Raw genomic sequence first — 20,555 nt, 5'->3', positions numbered from 1 at the left:
TTAAGTTATGTGTAACAAAATGGAATGACATCGGGAAAAAGACATAAAGGGAGGTGCAAAAAGGCAATAAAGCCAAAACACCAGCTGAAATCTATCAGTAATTAGAAAGCAATCCTGCCCCTTGTCAGTGCAACTTAATATCAGCTGATTCAGTCTCAACTGATGGCCTCTAAAAAGGTGTCTCATTACCAAGGTGTCGCACAAGCAACATCTCATGAAGGATGAAAGCAAAGGGCTTTCGAGACCTTCACAGGTGCTCCTCGCAAGTTTTCTGACAAAGGAGTGAAAAGAATTATCAGAAGAGTTGTCCAAGAGCCAAGGACCACTTGTGCAGAGCTTCAGAAAGAACTGAAATTAGCAGGCACAATGGTTTAAAAAAAAACAATAAGTAATGCACTCAACCACCATAGCCTGTATGCATGCTCTACCATGCAAGACTCTTTATTGCTGAAGAAAAAGCATGTTGAAGCTTGTTTTAAACACTTGGTGACTAGCCACAGTACATATACTGCGGCAGATCGGCTCTATTGCGCAAAATGACGTACCTGTACATCGTTTCATACAATCAATGCTGTGGGCACGACGCAGGTCTGCCGGACCCCATTTCCATCGGCCACCCGCAATAGCTCCACAGAAGCAGAACAGGGCTCTGCCTATGTAAACCAGTGATCAGGAAAAGCGATCTGTTATCCCAGTGAGCCCACCCCCCACACAGAACACACCCAGGGAACATGGTTAATCCCTTGATCACCCCCCTAGTGTTAATCCCTTCCCTGCCAATGTCATTTATACATTGATCAGTACATTTTTTTTTTTTCTTTTATATAGCACTGATCACTGGTCCCCAAAAATTGTCACTTGGGGTCAGATTTGTCTGCCGCAATGTTGCTGTTTTGCTAAAAATCGCATATCACGCCATTACCAGTAAACATTTAAAAAAAAAAAAAGTACATAAATCTAACCCCTATTTTGTAGACGGACGCTATAACTTTTTTTTGCGCAAACCAATATACACTTATTGCAACTTTTTTTTTTTTTTTTATTATTATGTAGAATACATTCTGACTGATTATATTGTATATATTGGCCTAAACTGATTTTTCTCAAATACCACCAAAAGAACGCTCTATTTGCAGGGGGAAAAAAAGGGACATTCATTTTGTTTGGGTACATGGTCGCACGACCACGCAATTGTCAGTTAAAGCGACGCAGTGCGGTATCACAAAAAATAGCCTGGTCATTAAGGGGGTAAATCCTCCCGGGGCTGTTTTCCTTTTTAAAATTTGCTGCTCGATATTTAGACAAGCCTGTGAAATACTGGGAGAATATAGTCTGGTCAAATGAGACCAAAATTGAACTCTTTGTATGCCATTATACACAGCATGTTTGGAGGTCAAATGGCACTGCACATAACCCCAAAAACACCATACCAACAGTGAAGTTTGGAGGTGGGAACATCATGGTGTGGGGCTGTTTTTCAGTATGCAGTACTGGCAAACTTTCATATCATTGAAGGAAGGGTAAATGGAACAATGTACCAAGACATTCCTGATAAAATTCTGCTGCCATCTACCAGTGTTATGAAGATGAAAGGAGAGTGGGCATTTCAGCAAGACAATGATGCCAAACACAAAGCCAAAAGAACTCTCAATTGTTTTCAAAGAGAAAATAAAGCTGCTAGAATGTCCCAGACAATCACCTGACTTGAATCCAGTGGAAAGAACTATAGATCAGAGCTCATAGAAGAGGTCCACAGAACCTTCAAGATTTGAAGACTGTGTGGAAGAATGGGCCAAAATGCCACCTGAGCAATGCATGCGACTAGTTTCTCTATACAGGAGGTGTCTCGAAGCTGTAATTTCCAACAAAGTATTTTGTAAAAAGTATTACATTTCAGTTAGCGTGTTCAATACTTTTTTCCCTGTGTCATTCCATTTTATTACACATAACCTAGTTTCTGAACTTATTTGTTTTTTGTATGTATGGATTGCATGGGTTGTTAACGACATGGTGAAAATTTGTTGATGGCACCTTTTTAGAAATATATTTATCTAGAAAAATGATGACATGTTAAATACTTCATTTACCTGCTGTGTGTGTGTGTATGTATATAATAGATAATATAATATATATATATATATATATATATATATATATATATATATATATTACCGTATCGGCATATAACACGCACTTTTTTCCCCTGAAAAAAGTGCCGCCCTACGGGCGGGACTGTAAGCGGCGCTGAGAAAAGCCGAGGACTCTCGGGTATGTGTATCTCGGCTCCGCCGAGTCCCTGCAGTCTCGTTGCCATATTCGAATTTACACATACGCTGTGTATGTCGGCAGGGATCGCGGCGATCCCACAAAGCTGCACGGGGGCAAGGCTGCACTGACATGGCTGCATTGGGGCAAGGCTACAATGGACACTGGGGCAAGGCTACAATGTACACTGGGGCAAGGCTGCACTTGTGCAAGGCTACAATGGACACTGGGGCAAGGCTGCACTGACATGGCTGCACTGGGGCAAGGCTACAATGGACACTGGGGCAAGGCTGCACTGACAATTCTGCACTGGGGCAAGGCTACAATGGACACTGGGGCAAGGCTGCACTGACAATTCTGCACTGGGGCAAAGCTGCACTGACAATTCTGCTCTGGGGCAAAGCTGCACTGACAAGGCTGCAATAGACACCGATAACGCTGCATTGATGGGCATTTTAATGTAAGTTTTTCTTCCTTAAACTTTACTCCTAAAAGTTTTTTTCCTTAAAATTACCTCCTAAACTTGGGGTGCGTGTTATACGCCGATAAATACGGTATATATTTTCACTCTCCTAATTTATATATATATTTGTTTTTGTTTGCGATAAGCAAATACACTGAATTTACAAACTTTGGTATTTTTCTCACAGGTCTGCTGGAGACAACGGTACATAAAGTGGCACGTGTCAAAGCCACCAATAAACCCCTTCCATCAGCTGTATATTGTATAGAGGACAAAATGTATGTAATATTGTGACCTAAAGGTCTTCTTGCTTAAGAAATACAGATGCATTCAATATATGTAGAAACCAGAGGCTTAATTTTTAATGACGCTTTCTGTAAATGCTAGTAGAAGTCAGTACATTGCAAAGAAAGGTATTTCCAACCAATTATTCTGTCTACTTGTCAAGTTCTGATGCTTTCTTAAAGGGTAAGTTCACCTTTTACAGAAAAATCTGTAAGATGAATGTACACAGGACCCCCCCTCTCCATCACCCCTGGTCCCGCTGACCTGGAGCGCGGCTATCACCCGCACTGACACACCGGGTTGCCGCCTCACCAGTCCGGGGCTTAGAAATCCCCTCGGCTTAATCATCAAAATGTACCTTGTCAGGAGGTATGTTTAGGAGCATTCTAATAGGTCCGTGCCATCACGTGGGCGGAGCTGACCAAGCAGAACCCGCGTAGCCCGTCCTATCACCACGGGTGAACAGGAGAAAAATCTGCAGGGATTTCAAGTCACTGGACTTGTAAAGCGACAATATGAGCTGTCAGAACGATTGCTGGACTTCAGGTTAGCGGGACTGGGGGGGTCCTGGGGACAGGGTCCAGTGTAAGTGCACCTTACCTATTTTCTGTACCACTTGACCTCCAAGGCCTTTCCCCCCCCCCCAAAAAAAATATATATATTATTAAAAAAATGTTTTAAAGCAGAGGCCCTAGAGCATAAATGGGTGGGTGGCAATTTTGTCATACGGTGATTAATTGGAATGCAGAATCCGACAGTCGGCTCAAAAAAACCTGCAGGCATCATTCCGGTATAATGAAAATATTGGACCTCTGCTCCTTGGTGACTTATCAACAGTGTGCGTTGAGCCGCTGCTGTCAATGCTGTCCCCTCAAATGGACCAGATAGAATGAAACTAATTGTGGACAGCACTTGCTCCACCTTGTGCTATTTATATAGTGTCACTGCTAAAAGTGGTGTACTATTTTTTTTTTTTTTTTTTTTTTGTGATGCTAAACCTTGTAATAAACCTTCATTTGCAAATTATATAATCGTGTGCAAAGTATGTGATGTAAAATGAACGTGCAAAAATAGTTGGTTATTTTATCTAAAGTGACAAATGTGCAAAAAATAGTATTTTTTTGAAATAAAGTGCTGTTGTGCTCCGTTTTCCAATTATAATCCGCGCTTCCACCTGCTCTCGGATATGATGGACTCCCTTGCCATATAGCAAGAAGAGTCTACTGGGCTTGTAGGTCTATTTATGGGGACCTTTCCCACTGCTATGTCCTTAGATAGCTCCCCCTGGTGAAGATGGCCTCCAATGATGGCTCCGGGATCAAAGTGTGCAGGTGTGGTATATGGAGAGAAAAATTCCTCATGGTGTAAATCATTAAAAAAATTTATTGGGTGTAGACCATTACACTTAAAAAAAACTTGAAACCGTCAGTTTCCTAAATAAATAAAATACTAAAAACAAAGCTAGGCATCACAATGACAAAACGGCCTCTGTGAGTGTGGCCGCTGCCTATTGCATGGCTTGCGTTCCACTCTCTAGGCGTTTCGTAATCTGTGTGAGACGTTGTCAAAAGCAGTCATTGTGATGCCTAGCTTTTGTTTTTAGTATTTTATTTAACTAATAGTTGATAGTTGTGAGTTTTTATAATTGTAACGGTCTACACCCAATAAATCGTTTTAAGGATTTAAACCATGAGGAGTTTTTCTCTCCATATACCACGCACCTACTCACTATGATCCCGGAGCCATCATTGGAGGCCATCTAAGGACATCGCAGTAGGATCGGTCCCCATAAATAGACCTTCAAGCCCAGTAGACTCTTCTTGCTTTATGGTAAGGGAGTCCATCATATCTGAGCGTGTTTTTACAGTTCTTCAAGAGGTGGAAGCACGGATTATAATTGGAAATGGAGCACAATAGCACTTTATTTCAAGAAAATACTTTTTTTTTTTTTTTTTTTTTTTTTTTTTTTCTTTTCATTCATCAGGGGACACAGAGCCATAGTAATCACTATGTGGGTTATAGGCCACCTTTAGGTGATGGACACTGGCATGCCCTAAGACAAGAAGTGTACTCCCTTATATAACCCCTCCCACTACTGGGAGTACCTCAGTTTTTTCGCCAGTGTCTAAGGTGTTGGTCACGAATAAAGGTGTGCTGTTCTGAGCTCCACTGAAACAATCCTTGCTGGGGCTAGCCATGCTGACCGGATCCAATCAGAGTGTCTTTCTAGGCCAGGTTGAATGGTACCCGGGCCTCGTATCCGACAAGGTTTTTGCTTGCGAATGCTTCTCTTTCCAGAGAGCTGGACCATGGGATCCAGTACTTTTTGGTAGTAAGGCCATAAAGCTTTACTGGCAGGGTGCTGTTGCAGGTCCAGGATTGTGGGATACCTCGAGGTTCCCCTGTTCCTGAAGGTTTTACGGAGCCCACCGTGAAGGGTGAAGATTGGGTCTGATGGTTTACCACAGAAAACCCTGTGGCGGGAAAAGGTAAGTGGATATTTTTAAGAAATTTTTTGAAATTCTTATGAAAAGTCTCCTTTTATGTGAATAATGTTGTCATGCCTATGTGTCACCACTGGGGGCTGTATTGAGCACTCACTGCCTCATGCTGGAAACAGCACTGTGTCGGAGCAAACACTTCCTCCTTCTCCTCCGGCAAGGCAGCAGATCCTCTGGTAAGAAGGGGCAACTTGTCCTCTTGTCGGTAGCCCCTGCGCTGGGATTCCCCCCTCGGGGGGGATTAAAGGCCCGGATCCAATTAAAAAAAAAAACAAAACGCTGCAGCCGCCTGGCGGCTGTTTTCCAGGCCCCCGGCCAGGCCGGCTCTGGATTCAAGTGAACCTATAGCCCGCCTCCCACGTGGGAAAACCCGTCCTTTTGAAAAGGTTGGTGGAGCCGTAAACAGCGCGAGGGGGCGGGGCTGTCGGCGTTCTCCGACGCCAGGGACACATGGAGGAAGTTTTTAAAAGCACACTGTGCTGCTGCAGGCTGTGGAGGGACACAAGAGCAAAAGAGGTGGCTTTTCTTCAGGTTTGGTGACACGGGCATTTCCTTTGACACATTATTGGTGCTTCAGGCTGGGCATTAATACCAGCATTTTATTGCTGGACTATAGCCTAGCAGTGCATGCATTCTTTTTGGTAGTGCCTCTGCTTTGTGCATTAGGCTATGAGTGGAAGAGGGACCAAGAACTCCTCAAAGGGTTCTAGAGGGTCGACTGTTTTACAACAACCTAAATCCGTGTCCAAAAGAATGTCATCCTCCTCTGAGAGTGTTGCGGCCGGTCAGAATGAGCCGTCAGGGGAGACTGGTGTTGCAGCAGCACTGGACACATTAGCCCCTATATATATCACACAGGAAGTTTTTTCTTCTACCATTTCTAGTTTGGAAAAGAAGATTGATGCTATGATCACTTTCCATAGTGGGTCCAAACGTAGCAGATCCCCCATCCAGTGCTCAGGACCCTCATTTTGAGGGACAATGAGCAGGGGATCAGGAAGGTCTTCCAAAAGACCTGGAAGATACTGATATATCCTCTTCTGAGGATCCTAGTATGAAGGGAGTAATCTCACAAGACAGTTTGCTAGTACACTCCCTCACTAGATCGGTTCGTTCAACCTTTTTGCTGCCTGTAGTGCAGTATAGTGACGAGCCCACCTCTGGTTTGGGATCACTAAAGCATCCCACGTCTGGGGATGCTTTTCTTATCCATTCATGGCTAAAAAAGCTGATATATTCGTAATGGGAACACCCAGATAAGCTATTTTTTCCTCCAAAAAAGTTTTCTACTTTGTATCCTATGGAGTAAGAATTCTATAAGAAATGGGGGGTTCCAGCAATTGATGCTGCAATCGCCTCAGTGAATAAAAATCTCACTTGTCCGGTAGATAATGCGCAAATGTTAAAGGATCCAACAGCTAAAAAGTTTGAACTTCCGTTTAAGAAGAACATGTCTCTGGCAGGTTCAGTAGCGCAGCAAATTCTTGTGGCAATTGGGGTATCTCAGTTCATAAAGGATCAGTTTGAAGAGATACTTAAGATTCTTCCTGATCAGCAGGCCCAGCAATGGGCTGGCGTATCAGATGCACTATGTTTTACGGTGGATGCTATGAAAGATTCTATCATTCAAGCCTCACGGCTTATGCTGGGACTAGTACATATACGCAGAGTCCTGTGGCTGAAAAATTGGTCAGCCGAAGCACCATGTAAAAAGCTCCTAGCCAGTTTCCCTTTTCATGGTGAACGGTTATTTGGAGACGATCTAGATAAATATATCCAAAGGATTTCTGATGGGAAAAGTTCTCTTTTACCAGTAAAGAAGTTTAAACATTTATCCTTTAAGCGTGCTTCCTCTCCAGTACCAGGAACATCTGCCTCTAGGCAGTCTCGACGGCCTCCGCCGTCAAGCTCAAGAGGTAGACCTCAGGGGCAGCCCCAGGGCCAAAAGAGGTTTTGGGGCAGAAAACCTGCAAAGCAGAATGCCAAGGCCTCCTTATGATGGGGCGCCCCCGCTCGCTTGGGTGGGGGGAAGGCTTCTGCAATTTTCAAAGGTCTGGCAGGAACAATGTCAGGACAGATGGGTGGCTTCCTCGGTGTCTCTAGGTTACAAGAAAGAGTTCCGAGAATTCCGTCTCCTCGTTTTCTAAAATCAAATGTTTCCAGAGATCCAGAGAAAAGCAAGTCTCTTTTTAGCTCTGGATCATCTCTTACCTCAAGAGGTGATATCAGAGGTTCCCATAGAGGAACAGGGTTCAGGGTTTTATTCAAACCTTTTCACAGTTCCAAAACCAAACAGGGAGGCAAGACCCATTTTGGATCTCAAAGATGTGAACCAGCACTTAAATATCCGGTCCTTTCGCATGGAATCAATCCGATCGCTGGTCTCCATTTTGCAAGGAGGAGAGTTTCTGGCATCAGTCGATATCAAAGATGCATATCTCCATGTGCCAATATTTCCCGCTCATCAGAAATTTCTACGCTTCAAAGTAGAGAATCGCCATTTTCATTTTATTGCTCTGCCATTCGTTCTAGCCACTGCACCGCGGGTATTCACAAAAATCCTGGCACCTCCCTTAGCCAGGTTAAGAGCCCAGGGCATAATGGTCCTAGCCTATTTAGACGATCTGATTTTAGTAGATCACTCAGTCTCTGGCCTAAACCAAAGTTTAATCTCTGCTGTAAGCTACCTGGAATCCCTAGGTTGGATACTCAACCTAGGAAAGTCCTCCTTAAAACATCAAGAAGATTACAGTACTTGGGGCTAGTCATAGATACCGTACAAAAGAAGGTATTTCTACCTCAGGCAAAAATCAGTTCCATAAAAGAACTGATTCAACTTGTCAGAGCAAAAAGAAATCCTTCCATTCGGATGTGCATGAAATTGTTAGGGAAGATGGTGGCCATCCCTTATGGGCAGTTTCATTCAAGACTGCTACAAAATACCATTCTGTCAGCCTGGAACAAGAAGGTTCAGGCTTCGGATTTTCCAATGCACTTATCTCCCCAGGTGCGTCTGAGCCTCAATTGGTGGTTAATATCCAGCAACCTCCAAAAGGGAAAATCCTTTTTACCAGTATCTTGGAAAGTGGTAACAACGGATGCCAGCCTTTTGGGTTGGGGAGCAGTCCTGGAAGAAGCTTCTGTCCAGGGGAGATGGTCCAGGTCAGAAAGGACCCTGTCCATCAACGTTCTAGAGATTCGGGCAGTATGTCTGGCCCTGGACGCTCAGGCTGCGGAATTGTCCTGTCAGGATTCAATCCTACAATGCCACGGCTGTGGCTTACATCAATCACCAGGGGGGCACGTGAAGTCGTGCAGCCCAAAAAGAGATGATTTATGTTCTAGCTTGGGCAGAAAGCAACATTCCTTGTCCATCAGCGATTTTCATTCCAGGGATAGAGAATTGGCAGGTGGACTATTTGAGTTGCCAACAATTGTTTCCGGGAGAATGGTCCCTTCACCCCGACATCTTCCTGTCGATATGTCAAAGATGGGCTATTCCGGACGTAGATCTGTTTGCGTTCAAATTCAACAACAAAGTCGAAAACTTTGAGGCAAGGATGAAGGATCCAATAGCGCACGGAACTGCCACCTTGGTTTTCCTATGGGATCAGTTCTCACTGATCTATGCGTTTCTTCCAGTTCTGCTACTTCCGCGCCTTCTCCGCAGAATCAAGCAGGAACAGAAGGAGGTGATTCTGGTGGCCCCAGCGTGGCCCAGAAGATCTTGTTTGCCGAGATCATAAAGATGGCGGTAGGAGTCCCTTGGACCCTGCCATTATGGCCAGACCTTCTAGCTCAAGGTCCGGTATTCCATCCTACCTTACAAACGCTAAATTTAACATTTTGGCTATTGAAACCCACCTTCTAAAGGATAGTGGGTTATCCCCTTCAGTAGTATCTACTTTGATTAATGCTAGGAAGCCGGGCTCCAGAGTCATTTACTATAGAATCTGGAAGGCATATGTTTCCTGGTGTGGATCCAGGGGTTGGCACCCCGGAAAGTATGTCATAGGTAGGATCCTTGAATCCCTGCAAATGGGATTAGAAATGAAGCTAGCCTTGAGTACTATCAAAGGCCAGGTCTTGGCCTTATCAGTATTTTTTTCAACGGCCTCTTGCTTCTCACTCTCTGGTGCGTAGTTTTATTCAGGGGGTAACCAGAATTAATCCCCCTGTCAGGGCACCTCTAAATCTGTGGGATTTGAATTTAGTCTTGTCGGCTTTACAGAATCAGCCTTTTGAACCTATACGGGAAATTCCCTTAGTTCTTTTGACAAGAAAAATAGTCTCTTTAGTTGCCATAGCTTCTGCCAGAAGAGTATCAGAATTGGCGGCTCTCTTGTAAAGAGAGGATCATTTGAACCAGGAAATTGATCTGCCTTTTTTTCCCAGAGCCTCGACCTAGGGAAGAGAAGACACTACATTCCCTTGATGTAGTAAGAGCGGTTAAGGTCTATTTGAAGGAGACTGCTCAGGTTTGCAAAACAAATATTTTGTTTGTACTGCCAAAAGGTCCTAAGAGAGGACAAGCAAATCAAAATCTACTATTTCCAAATGGATTTGTCAAGTGATTGTTCAAGCTTATGGTCTAAAGAAGAAAATTCCTCCTTTTCACGTCAAAGCACATTCCACCAGGGCAGTTAGTGCCTCTTGGGCAGTGCATCACCAGGCCTCTATGGCTCAGATCTGCAAGGCCGCAACTTGGTCTTCAGTCCATATATTTACCAGATTCTATCAAATCGATGTAAAAGGTCATGAGGATCTTGCCTTTGGGCGTACTGTACTGCAGGCTGCAGTATAAGTCCTCCTTAATGCCCTACCTTTTTTTTGTTGTCTCCCTCCCTTCAGTTGCCATTGCTATGGGACATCCCACATAGTGATTACTATGGCTCTGTGTCCCCTGATGTATGAAAAGAAAACAGGCTTTTTAAAAACTGCTTACCTGTAAAATCCTTTTCTTTGAAGTTCATCAGGGGACACAGAGGTCCCTCCTCTTCTTTGGTATACACGTGTATTGCTTGGCTACAAAACTGAATACTCCCGGTAGTGGGAGGGGTTATATAGGGGAGTACACTTCTTTTTTGTTTTTGTTTTGTTTTTTATCACTTTATGCACCATTTGTCACTTTTAGATAAAATAACCAACTGACTATTTTGCACATTTTTTTACATCGCATATTTTGCACACGATTATATAATTAGCAAATGATGGTTTATAACAAGGTTTAGCATCAGAAATATAATACACCATTTTCAGCAGTGACCCTATATAATAGCACAAGGTGGAGCAAGTGTTGTCCACAATTCGTTTCATCCCGGTATAACCGGCAAGTGGTTAAAGTGTAACTGAATTTATACATATTTTGGCCCGATTGCCCCCCCATGCCCTTCCCAATCCTCTCTTTTAAATGATTAGCTAATCAAATTTAAAAAAAAAATTGAGCCTCAGACCAGGTTGTGGCATTTTCTCAACTTTTGCTCGGACAGGGCCTAGCATAATTTTTCTGAAACTTTAAGCCAGTGGGTTATGAATGGGAAACTTGACTTCAAAGGATATAATATGAAAGCTCAATAACATTACCGCATGAGGGATTTGTTTTTTCCATTCTATTCTGTAGAGAGCTGTGAAAGCCAAACTAGCCGGCTCCAAATTTCAGAAAGCTGTTCTGAGGTCCCGTTTTTGCCAAAATCGAAGGAATGCTACAACTTGGTTTGAGATCTGAGTTTATTAGGTGTACATGTTGGGGAGGGATGACTAAATAAAAATATTCTTTGTTTCACTGTATGCCCTTCAGGCTTAGTTAGGTGTCATTGATATGGGAGGCAGGCTCTACCGCCCCTCTGAAAAGAGATTTGCGATGGATCACTGTCACTCAGTTTAGAGCCAGTTTGCAGGGATAAGGAGGTGATGCCACTTCCAACACACCAGTTTTTCAATGGACAAGTTTTGCTGTGTTGAAGCTGCCACGCTGACCCAAGCAATCTGCATGTCTCAAACACAGATCAGCTGTCTGGTTTTTCCTGCTCCTCTGACATCCCCCACCCCCATGTGAACTTGGCCTTACATTAAAGGTTGTCATTTCTTGCTTTTAAAAGATCTAATCACAAATGAGTTATGAGAACCAGTTTTAAAAGAAACCAGTCCTAAGAAATTCATTAACTGCCATTTCTGACATCCTGAAATGCTCTGAACTTGCTGCTTTCTAAATCCTTAGGGGTCCCAGAAAAAATATGCAGGCCAGGGGCCCTGGTGTCACTTTGTCATTAATATGGAGATTCCTGTCACAGGCCTGCCTGAGAGACAATAGGAATTGCAGGAAAATGATTAAGTAAATGTAGTTTCCCCTTGTTTCAATGGGTCAGTAATGACATTTCACTACCGTATTTCCCCGAAAATAAACCTGGGTCTTATATTAGTTTTGTCAACAAAAGACACAGTAGGGCTTATTTTCCGGGTAAGTATTACCATGTAATGTGCTGTCTTCTCTCCCCCTGCCTAACAGGAATCCCTAACTGAGTTAAAATGCTTGTAAAATCCTATAATCTACTTTTATTACAGTAGTACCGTATATACTCGAGTATAGGTCAAGATTTTCAGCCCCTTTTTTTTTTTTTTTTTTTTTTTTTTTTTTTTTTTAGGCTGAAAGTGCCCCCTGGACTTATACTCAAGTCATCGCCATCTGCCTACATGATCAGCGTGTCATGCAGACAGACGGGAGCCAGCATGTGATAATAACATTCGGCGGCCATTCCACTGTTCAAAAGAAGCGCCGCCTCCTCGTCTGTGATAGGCAGAACACTCAATTTTCCAGCAGTCAGCGTACAGCCTATCACGGACATTCTCTCATCCTCGTTCGTGGTATGAGGATGAGAGAATGTCCATGATAGGCTGACTGCTGGGAAATGGAGTGTTCTGCCTATCACAGACGAGGAGGAGGCTTGGCTTTTGAACAGTGGAATGGCTGCCGAATGTTGTTATGACACGCTGATCGGTGGATGCAGATCGGCACATGGAGGCATGCACAGGACACAGGTAGGCTGCACAGGACACAGGGACACATGCACAGGACACAGGTACACATGCAGCTGCAGATGGGCATTGTTGAACCTCTTGTCCACTTACAGTAGCTGCTGCATTTCTCACCCTCGACTTATACTCGGGTCAATAAGTTTTTCCCAGTTTTTTTGTGGTAAATTAGGGGCCCCAGCTTATATTCGGAACGACCTATACTCAAGTATATAATGTACAATGTGTGTGTTTCTGTAATATAATTGTGCCAAATACCTTCATTATAGCGCCACTCTGTGCTTCTGTAACCTGTGGGAGCTCTCTTCCCCGCATTTATATTACAGAAACACACACATTAGGATTAGGATATAGGATATTACAAGCATTTTAAACTCTGGCTTGTTCTCGGGGTAGGGCTTATATTGCAGCCCTCCTGGAAAATAACGCTAGCTCTTAGTTTGGGGTAGGTCTTATTTTCGGGGAAACACAGTGCCTGGGTAGCAAGGTGTGTGTTGGTCACCTTTTTGCTGTTTTTGGCGGTGAATTAACTTTTCTTGTGGGGGGCTATCGTAGGAAAGAACATCCAGCATCTAGAACAGAAGTTATTCATGAAGTTGACTGTTCATTAGAATTACTTAAAAATATTAACATTTAGCAATCACTTGTTAAATAGGGCAATAGATGACAAATATAGCAGGAGAGAAGAGTACAGAGGGTTTACACAAGAATTCAAGGAAAAGGACGGCTACAGGCCAGATGTGAAGATTGAATACGTGGATGAAACTGGAAGGAAGCTTTGTCCAAAGGAGGTAAGCTTCACCCCCACGTTTCTTCTTGTCTTCAAACAGACACATTTTACAATTTCTGTACTTATTTTTTTTTTTTTCTGTCACAGGCTTTTAGACAGCTTTCTCATCGGTTCCATGGCAAAGGTTCAGGCAAAATGAAGACCGAGAGACGCATGAAAAAATTGGATGAGGAAGCAGTAAGTCTTGGTGCAGTAATAAATGTTTAGGTGCAAGATTTTCTAAGCCCAGATTCTGTTGCTTCAGGTGCTTTGAGGAAGAAACTAGAAATAACTTGGATGTAGAAATATCATTTGTAGCCTGGTATTGTAATCTAGGCTTGTTTATACCAGTGACACACAAATCTCCTTCCACTAAATTAACTATTTAAGAAATATATGCAGATGCTGACATGTTTGTGCAGAGTCTAAATGTAAGGTTTCATTTTTTTTCTTACCAGCTTCTAAAGAAAATGAGCTCCAGTGATACTCCTCTTGGTACAGTGGCACTCCTTCAGGAAAAGCAGAAGGCTCAGAAGACCCCTTACATTGTCCTTAGTGGGAGTGGGAAGAGTATGACCGCGTGAGTAAAAAAGACTAACTGTGAACATAACCTTGTTTATACCCAGCACATTTGTTGCTTATATGAAAACTCTGATCTATGAAACTATGATGGACTATCTAATACATACATAAATACATACGTACAATATTTATCAACTGTGAAATGTAGGTCCTCCATCACAAATGGCCCCTTTTCTGCGGCACCATACATTCTCTGGTGGTTCCCAGTACTCTTCTGCTTGCACACTTGCTACATAAGCACAACATTCAGATATTATTCAGCTTAGATTTTTTTTATTATCATCTACATTTTGAAAAGGGTTAGTCCTTCCACTGTGGATATTTTGAGTTCTTGATATAACTCTCCGTCTGCTTTAAATCTTCAGCATCTATTATTTTTACATTAAAGCAGAACTTCACCCAAAATCGGAAGTTTCACTTGTTTGCATCCTCCCCCTCTCCACTGCCATATTTTCTACTTTCTGTGGGGTAGGGAGCAGGTACCTGGTTTTGCCATATACCCGCCTCCCACTTCTGGTCAGATCGCCTGGACCATCTGTGTGGAAGTTCAGCCCCCCACGCAGCCTTCTGGGACACACTCACAAAGTGCAGCGCTGCACGTGTGTGTGCAGTAGGAAACCTTCCGGTTTTCCTTACCCAAGCTGCTGCCGCCTGCAACTGAAGCCAATTTAAAAAATTCACTCAGGTGAGGACATCGTTGGATCCCTGGACAGGTAAGTGTCTTTATTTTAGAAGTCAGCAGCTACAGTATTTGTGGCTGCTGACTTTTTTTAAAAACATTTTTGGGGGGTGAAACACGAGCTACTCCACAGCTAGCATAAATACCTGGATATAGAGGATCATATGACCTGTGTACACCTAGCAAGCAATTGCTAGGCCTGAGCACTGTCACATATGTCACATGACCAAGGAAGTGACATCTCTGATGTCCCATTGCCAATAAAGCCAATTTTGGTGCAGTTGTAGAGGAGCAAGTAACTACCAGGGAGCACATGTAAGGTGATTGTATGTGGGCCTAGGGAAAATGCTGGACTGCAGTGCAAGGGGTATGTTGAGGAGAGAGAGCAGGGCAGCTGAGAGATTAGCTCCTCACTATACTGTCTCTCCTTTTCATTGTCCAGTCACAGGGTAGGGAGGAGACGTGAAAGTGAAACTGCAGCAGATGAAAATCGGGTCCCCCTCTCCTGCCAGGCAGGACTGTGCTATGTTTCATTGTGTATAGCTCAGAACTAGGTGAACAGATGTAAAAATCCTTAAAGGATAAGTTCACCTTTTTAACAAAAAATAATAAATGCACATTTTTTTGCAGGAAAAAAAATGTGCATTTATTGTTTCTGGAGCCTCTAAAGCAGGGGTCTCAAACTGGCGGCCCTCCAGCTGTTGGGAAACTACAAGTCCCATCATGCCTCTGCCTGTGGGAGTCATACTTATAACTGTCAGCCTTGCAATGCCTCATGGGACTTGTAGTTTCGCAACAGCTGGAGGGCTGCCAGTTTGAGACCCCTGCTCTATAGCATTGCTCCAGGGATCGGCAGATCTCTGGTGCCATGCAGGTCTACTGCAGATCTGTCACTATATCTGTGTTCCCGTATGGCCAAGCAGATACAATCTGGCAGGAAGAGAGGATGGACTACCACAGTGCCATGGTAGATCATTTAAAACTACAATCCGACAGCCGCAAAGGCTGCTGGACCTTGTCGTTTGAATGGCTCGGGTGGGCGGAGCCCAACTCAGCCACACGTTTTTTTTAAATTGTGACAGCTAGCTGGGGAAGAGGTAAATGATCCCTGCTAGCTGTCGGGGGGGGGGGGGGGGTGTAGTCCGTTGGTAACATGTTACACCCTGAATATGGGTGTAACATGTTACGAAAGGTGAACTTATTCTTTTGAGAAAATAGAGCAGCTGCTATATATCTATTGTATGTGTGTATTTACCTGTTCATTTAGCTTTTTGCCTATAGTTCAGCATTGAAATATCATTTGCTTAAATGGAAACATCTTTGTGGTAATTTTTTTATTATTCTTTTAGGAACACACTTATAAAATAAGTGTTGATGTGGCCAGAATTTGCAGAAGGGACTGGCAGAACACAAGATCATTCATCTTCTGTGTGTAGTAAACATATTTTTGCCACTTTCTATTTATCTACAAGCCTTCACAAAATTTGTGTGGACAGAAGACTGCCAAAATCTGAAAGTGGATGTCATGATATAAAACTTGTTTCACCATCTTTTTCGATTGGTCTTTCCAACCTTTATCAACTCATTTTCCATGTACCCATCCATTTTGTAGCTGACAGGTGACTGGTCAATGGGTTATTTGTACCATTTTTCCTTTTAAACTTTAAACTGGAAAAAAATATCAAGACAACTTTTTTTATGTGAATCAATATTCCAGTATATTGCAGAATGTAATCTAGGAGGATATCTGTATAATTCTTTTTCGCTACACCTGGCAATGTTATACCCTGGGATTAATGCATATACTCTGTATAAAATGTCTTAAATAAAATTATTTTTAAAAAAAAGACAAATAGGACTGCAACATCTGTTACTGCAACATGGAAATGAGTGGTTTTACGTTGTAATTTATTTAAAGGATTTGAGATAGAAGCGGGTTTGCTGGAATCCAGAAATGCTCAAAGTTCTCTACCTGATTAAAAAACACTGGTTATCTATTGGATCTGTAATAAAACTATAAAAACTATACCAGTCTTAAATGTATTTTTTATTTTATTGTTTAAATGTTTCAGAAGTGGTATGTCAGGCATGGTGTGACTCTTTCCCTCAATTTTTATGTTGTGTGAGTCAAGATCTTGATTGCTCATGCATATACTGCTGGCCAGAAACTCTCCAGCAATTCACTTCCCTACACAGATTGACACAGGAAAAGGTCCATTCAAGGTATTTTTTGTTGAACGCCTTTTATTTCAGAAGATCAAATGTTTTATGAAGACAAGTGTGTACAATATGATGGTGATGACCTTTTTATTGATAGAGGTCATGACAATCAAGAATATTCATGGAAAGTTAAAGTGATTAGTAAACTAGTCCCCAGATCAGATCCAAATTGGGCGATACGTAAAAGCAGTATCAAATATATAAATTGACCTTTTTGGCATTAAAACCTAAATGCTGGAAAACAATATGGGATTGATTTTACTAAAACGGAAGCATTCAAAACCTGGTGCAGCTGTGCTTGGTAGTCCGCTTCTAACTTCAGCTTGATCAATTAAACTTTGACAAAAAAACTGGAAGCTGACTGGTTTCTATGCAGAGATGCAGCAGATTGTGCACTCCAGTTTTAATAAATTGACAACAATGTTGCATCAATTAGGTGAAAAGATCTACTTTTGCCAGTACTATCAATACTGTATGTCTCTTTAGAGATTCTATCGGTATAGATCCATAACACCAATGAGAAAAAGAACTGTACAGACTGGCACAACCAATCAAATGAGAATTTGTAACATTATTAACCACTTGACCACCGGAAGACCCCTACAGTACAGGTGCCAAGACTTTTTTTCATAGACCATGGGTTATACGCAAGGCTACCTTTTATGTGATTTGAAATTTGCAAAAACTTGCTAGGGCTGCCTACTGTAACCTCACATAACCCCATCCACTCCAGAAGACTCCCATTTTTTTTTTTGCTGGTGTCCTTAGGGGATTAACCTGTGTGGTTTTTTTTTTTTTTTTTTTTCTCTGAAGTAATCCTTCACTATGCGCTGATGAGGATGCACTGATAGATGGCCTTGACTGGCGTCACTGGATACAGACTGGCATCGCTCCTGTGCACCGCTAGGGCTGCACTGATTATCAGGGCACTGATCAGTACCCTGATTATCTGTACAGGTCTACCCTGCAAGGAGATGCTTTGTCAGTGTGAGATGACGAGCGCCGATAAATGGCACTTCCGTGTTCACATGTGATTGGACACAGCCGATCACATGGGTAAAAAGCCACGTCATCTGCTCTTTACTGAGATTGGGGTCGTGCCGTGTCCTAGGAACACGGTGGGTATGCAAGAGTGGTGAAACTGGGGCAAAGTCATATATGGTGGACAGGAGGAGGTTAAACAGTTTTTGGGGAAAAAATAAAACATTTTTATCAAGGTTTGACTGCTTATTGCCTTGGACTATCTAGCAATGTATGGATCTGTACTCTAGAGCTACTTTGGGAACCAAAACCAGATCCCACTGTGTGGGACCAGCCTCTAAGGTTTGCTTTCGGGCTCTGGATACTGTGTTAGGCACTTGGCAATGGACCAAGTGCAACGTATATTTAGCTGCAGGGTGCTATACAGGCCCAAGGCTGTGGTCCATTTCTATGTAATGTCCACCATGACGGTAAAGTCTGTAAACAAGGCATTTCCCTAGTGACATGACAGATCTACTGCTCCCTGTCATGTCAGTGGTAGCCCATCCCCCCCCCCCCCCAGTTAGAATCACGCCCTAGGACACACTTAACCCCTTGATCGCCCCTAGTGTTTAACCCCTTTCCTGCCAGTGTCATTTACACAGTAATCAGTGCATTTTTATAGCACTGATCGCTGTATAAATGATAATGGTCCCAAAATAGTGTCAAGTCCGTTGTGTCCGTTATAATGTCGCAGTCGCGATAAAAATTGCAGAAAAAAAAATAATAAAAATGCTATAAATCTATCCCCTATTTTTGTAGACCCTATAACTTTTGCGCAAACCAATTAATATACGTGTATTGCGATATTTTTTGAAAAAACTGTAAAATACATAGCCTAAACTGAGAAAATAATTTTTTTTTAACATATATGAATTTTCTGGGGATATTTATTATAGCAAAAAGTAAAAAAAGTGTTTTTTGAAAAAAAATTTAAACCGCAGAGGTGATCAAATACCACCAAAAGAAAGCTCTATTTGTGGGGGAAAAAAAGGACATCAATTCTTTCATCTAGGTGTAAAGAGTCCCCCCTGTCCTCTGTAACGAATAACTGAACACCAAGTTCACTATATGGACCCCTTACACTTTGAATGCCAATGGCGCCGTCATGCAACACTGTACCTAAACTAAATTTTTTGCATTTTGTTCACACAACTATAAATTTATTTTGGTGGTGTATATAATCACCACTGGGTTTTTTTATTTTTTGATAAATGACTGAAAAAAAATTAAAAATTTGAAAAACACGTGTAGTAAGGTCCCAGGCCTCCTTCAGTCTGATGAGGACTTCCAGGGCCAAAGACAGCTGACATCCTTCTGTATATGGTGGGTTGTGAGGCATGGTGGGTGCAAGATAGTTAGTTATTGGGTGCCAGGCCCTTAAATGCAAAAGAGCTCCCAGTCTCTCACTAGACTAGATGATTCACTGCCACTGAATCCCTTGAGCTCCTCCAATTTTCATGGTGGTATCTTCCTCAAGCGTCACCGCTGCCTCTCTGCTGGGTCCCTAACTTGGCACTCAAGATACCTCTCAAGCTTCATCCCACTGGCCTGCTCAGTCCCTGGCTTGACACACAAGGCTGCTCTGCAAGCGTCACCTCTGCTGGCTGGGTCCCTGGCTTGATACCCACTGAAGCTTCCCGATTCTTTACCGTCCCCGGTTGGTGAGAATGCTGCTCCGGTACTTGGTACAGTTACTCACTGTGGTCCCTGGTAATAAGGTGGTTGGTCCCTTAGTGGTGACAGCTTCTCCTCTACCTGTGACCACGACAGGTTCTCTGGCTGGCAGAACCATCACTTTTGGTTGAACTGCAAGCTACAGTCCCAACCCTGCGCTGCTCTTTTGCTTCTGGATACGCCCTCAGATAGCTTAGCAGCCATATGGGCCCAATCCCTGGCCTAGCAGCCTGGGCAGTACAACACACGTCCACCCAGACAGCCGTTCAGGTGGCACAGAATGCCGATCATCCCAGCAGGCCAAGGGATTCAAGAAAACCCCTGCCCATTGGCTGAGATACCCCATACACCCATAATCTGTCCTTGCAATGCCCTTCTCGTATCTAGTACCACCAGGTACCCGGCCACCTAGTGGTAGTAGAGAAGAGTGCAACAAAACCAAACTTGGGCAGAAATCAATTGATCTCTAACAACTAGCTAAGATGGCTATTCCTGGCAAGTAAATTTTTGAAGAGCAACCCTACCTAAACTCCAGGGTGCGACATCCTCCCCCTGCCCACAAAACTACGTCTCGGAACTTGCAGAAAAATAATTTTAAGCTCTCAAGCCTGAGAGCGAGTGTGCTGGCAAAAACTGGGACGGGTAGGGAAACAGGAAAGGCTTAACAATATATATGTGTGGCGTACCACATGAAAGAAACATAGGTATCAAATATACATGTAAGAAATTATGATGGATCAAATAGGGCAATATAGTAAAAAATATCTATGTACAATTTTAAAGGCAGGCCTAAGCAGCAACCTTATGTCCTCACTATTTATCTAATTAATATATATATATATATATATATATATATATAACGGTGATAATATAGAAATGGGTTAGTGTTGACAACAGGTTAGATCCCCGTCTGTCCTTAGCCAAGGAAGACCCACTGACACAGCAACACCTAAAAGACAGAATCAACAGCAATGCAAATGCGTCCTATCCTATTGTAACAAGGTGCAGTATATACATACGTCCTAAAACCAGTTTCAATTGTCCTCAACCGAAAACAGCATGGCA

At 42.8% G+C, this 20,555-nt stretch overlaps 1 protein-coding gene across 3 annotated transcripts in view; it reads left to right on the top strand.

The window, feature by feature from the left end:
- Nucleotides 1-16,599, top strand: part of SART1 (spliceosome associated factor 1, recruiter of U4/U6.U5 tri-snRNP) — a 301,899-nt gene extending 285,300 nt beyond the window's left edge. For all 3 annotated transcript variants that reach the window (XM_073605184.1, XM_073605185.1, XM_073605183.1), the window contains 5 exons: nucleotides 2,916-3,006; nucleotides 13,199-13,334; nucleotides 13,421-13,510; nucleotides 13,771-13,892; nucleotides 15,923-16,599. In XM_073605184.1, coding sequence (XP_073461285.1) covers nucleotides 2,916-3,006; nucleotides 13,199-13,334; nucleotides 13,421-13,510; nucleotides 13,771-13,892; nucleotides 15,923-15,941 — 458 coding nt within the window. In that variant the 3' untranslated portion in view covers nucleotides 15,942-16,599. The remainder of the gene's footprint in view (nucleotides 1-2,915; nucleotides 3,007-13,198; nucleotides 13,335-13,420; nucleotides 13,511-13,770; nucleotides 13,893-15,922) is intronic.
- The last annotated feature ends 3,956 nt before the right edge of the window (nucleotides 16,600-20,555 follow it).

This window comes from Aquarana catesbeiana, linkage group LG11 (assembly GCF_042186555.1).
Source record: "Aquarana catesbeiana isolate 2022-GZ linkage group LG11, ASM4218655v1, whole genome shotgun sequence".
Classification (NCBI taxonomy): domain Eukaryota; kingdom Metazoa; phylum Chordata; class Amphibia; order Anura; family Ranidae; genus Aquarana; species Aquarana catesbeiana.
This window is presented reverse-complemented; position numbering and strand designations above follow the sequence as displayed.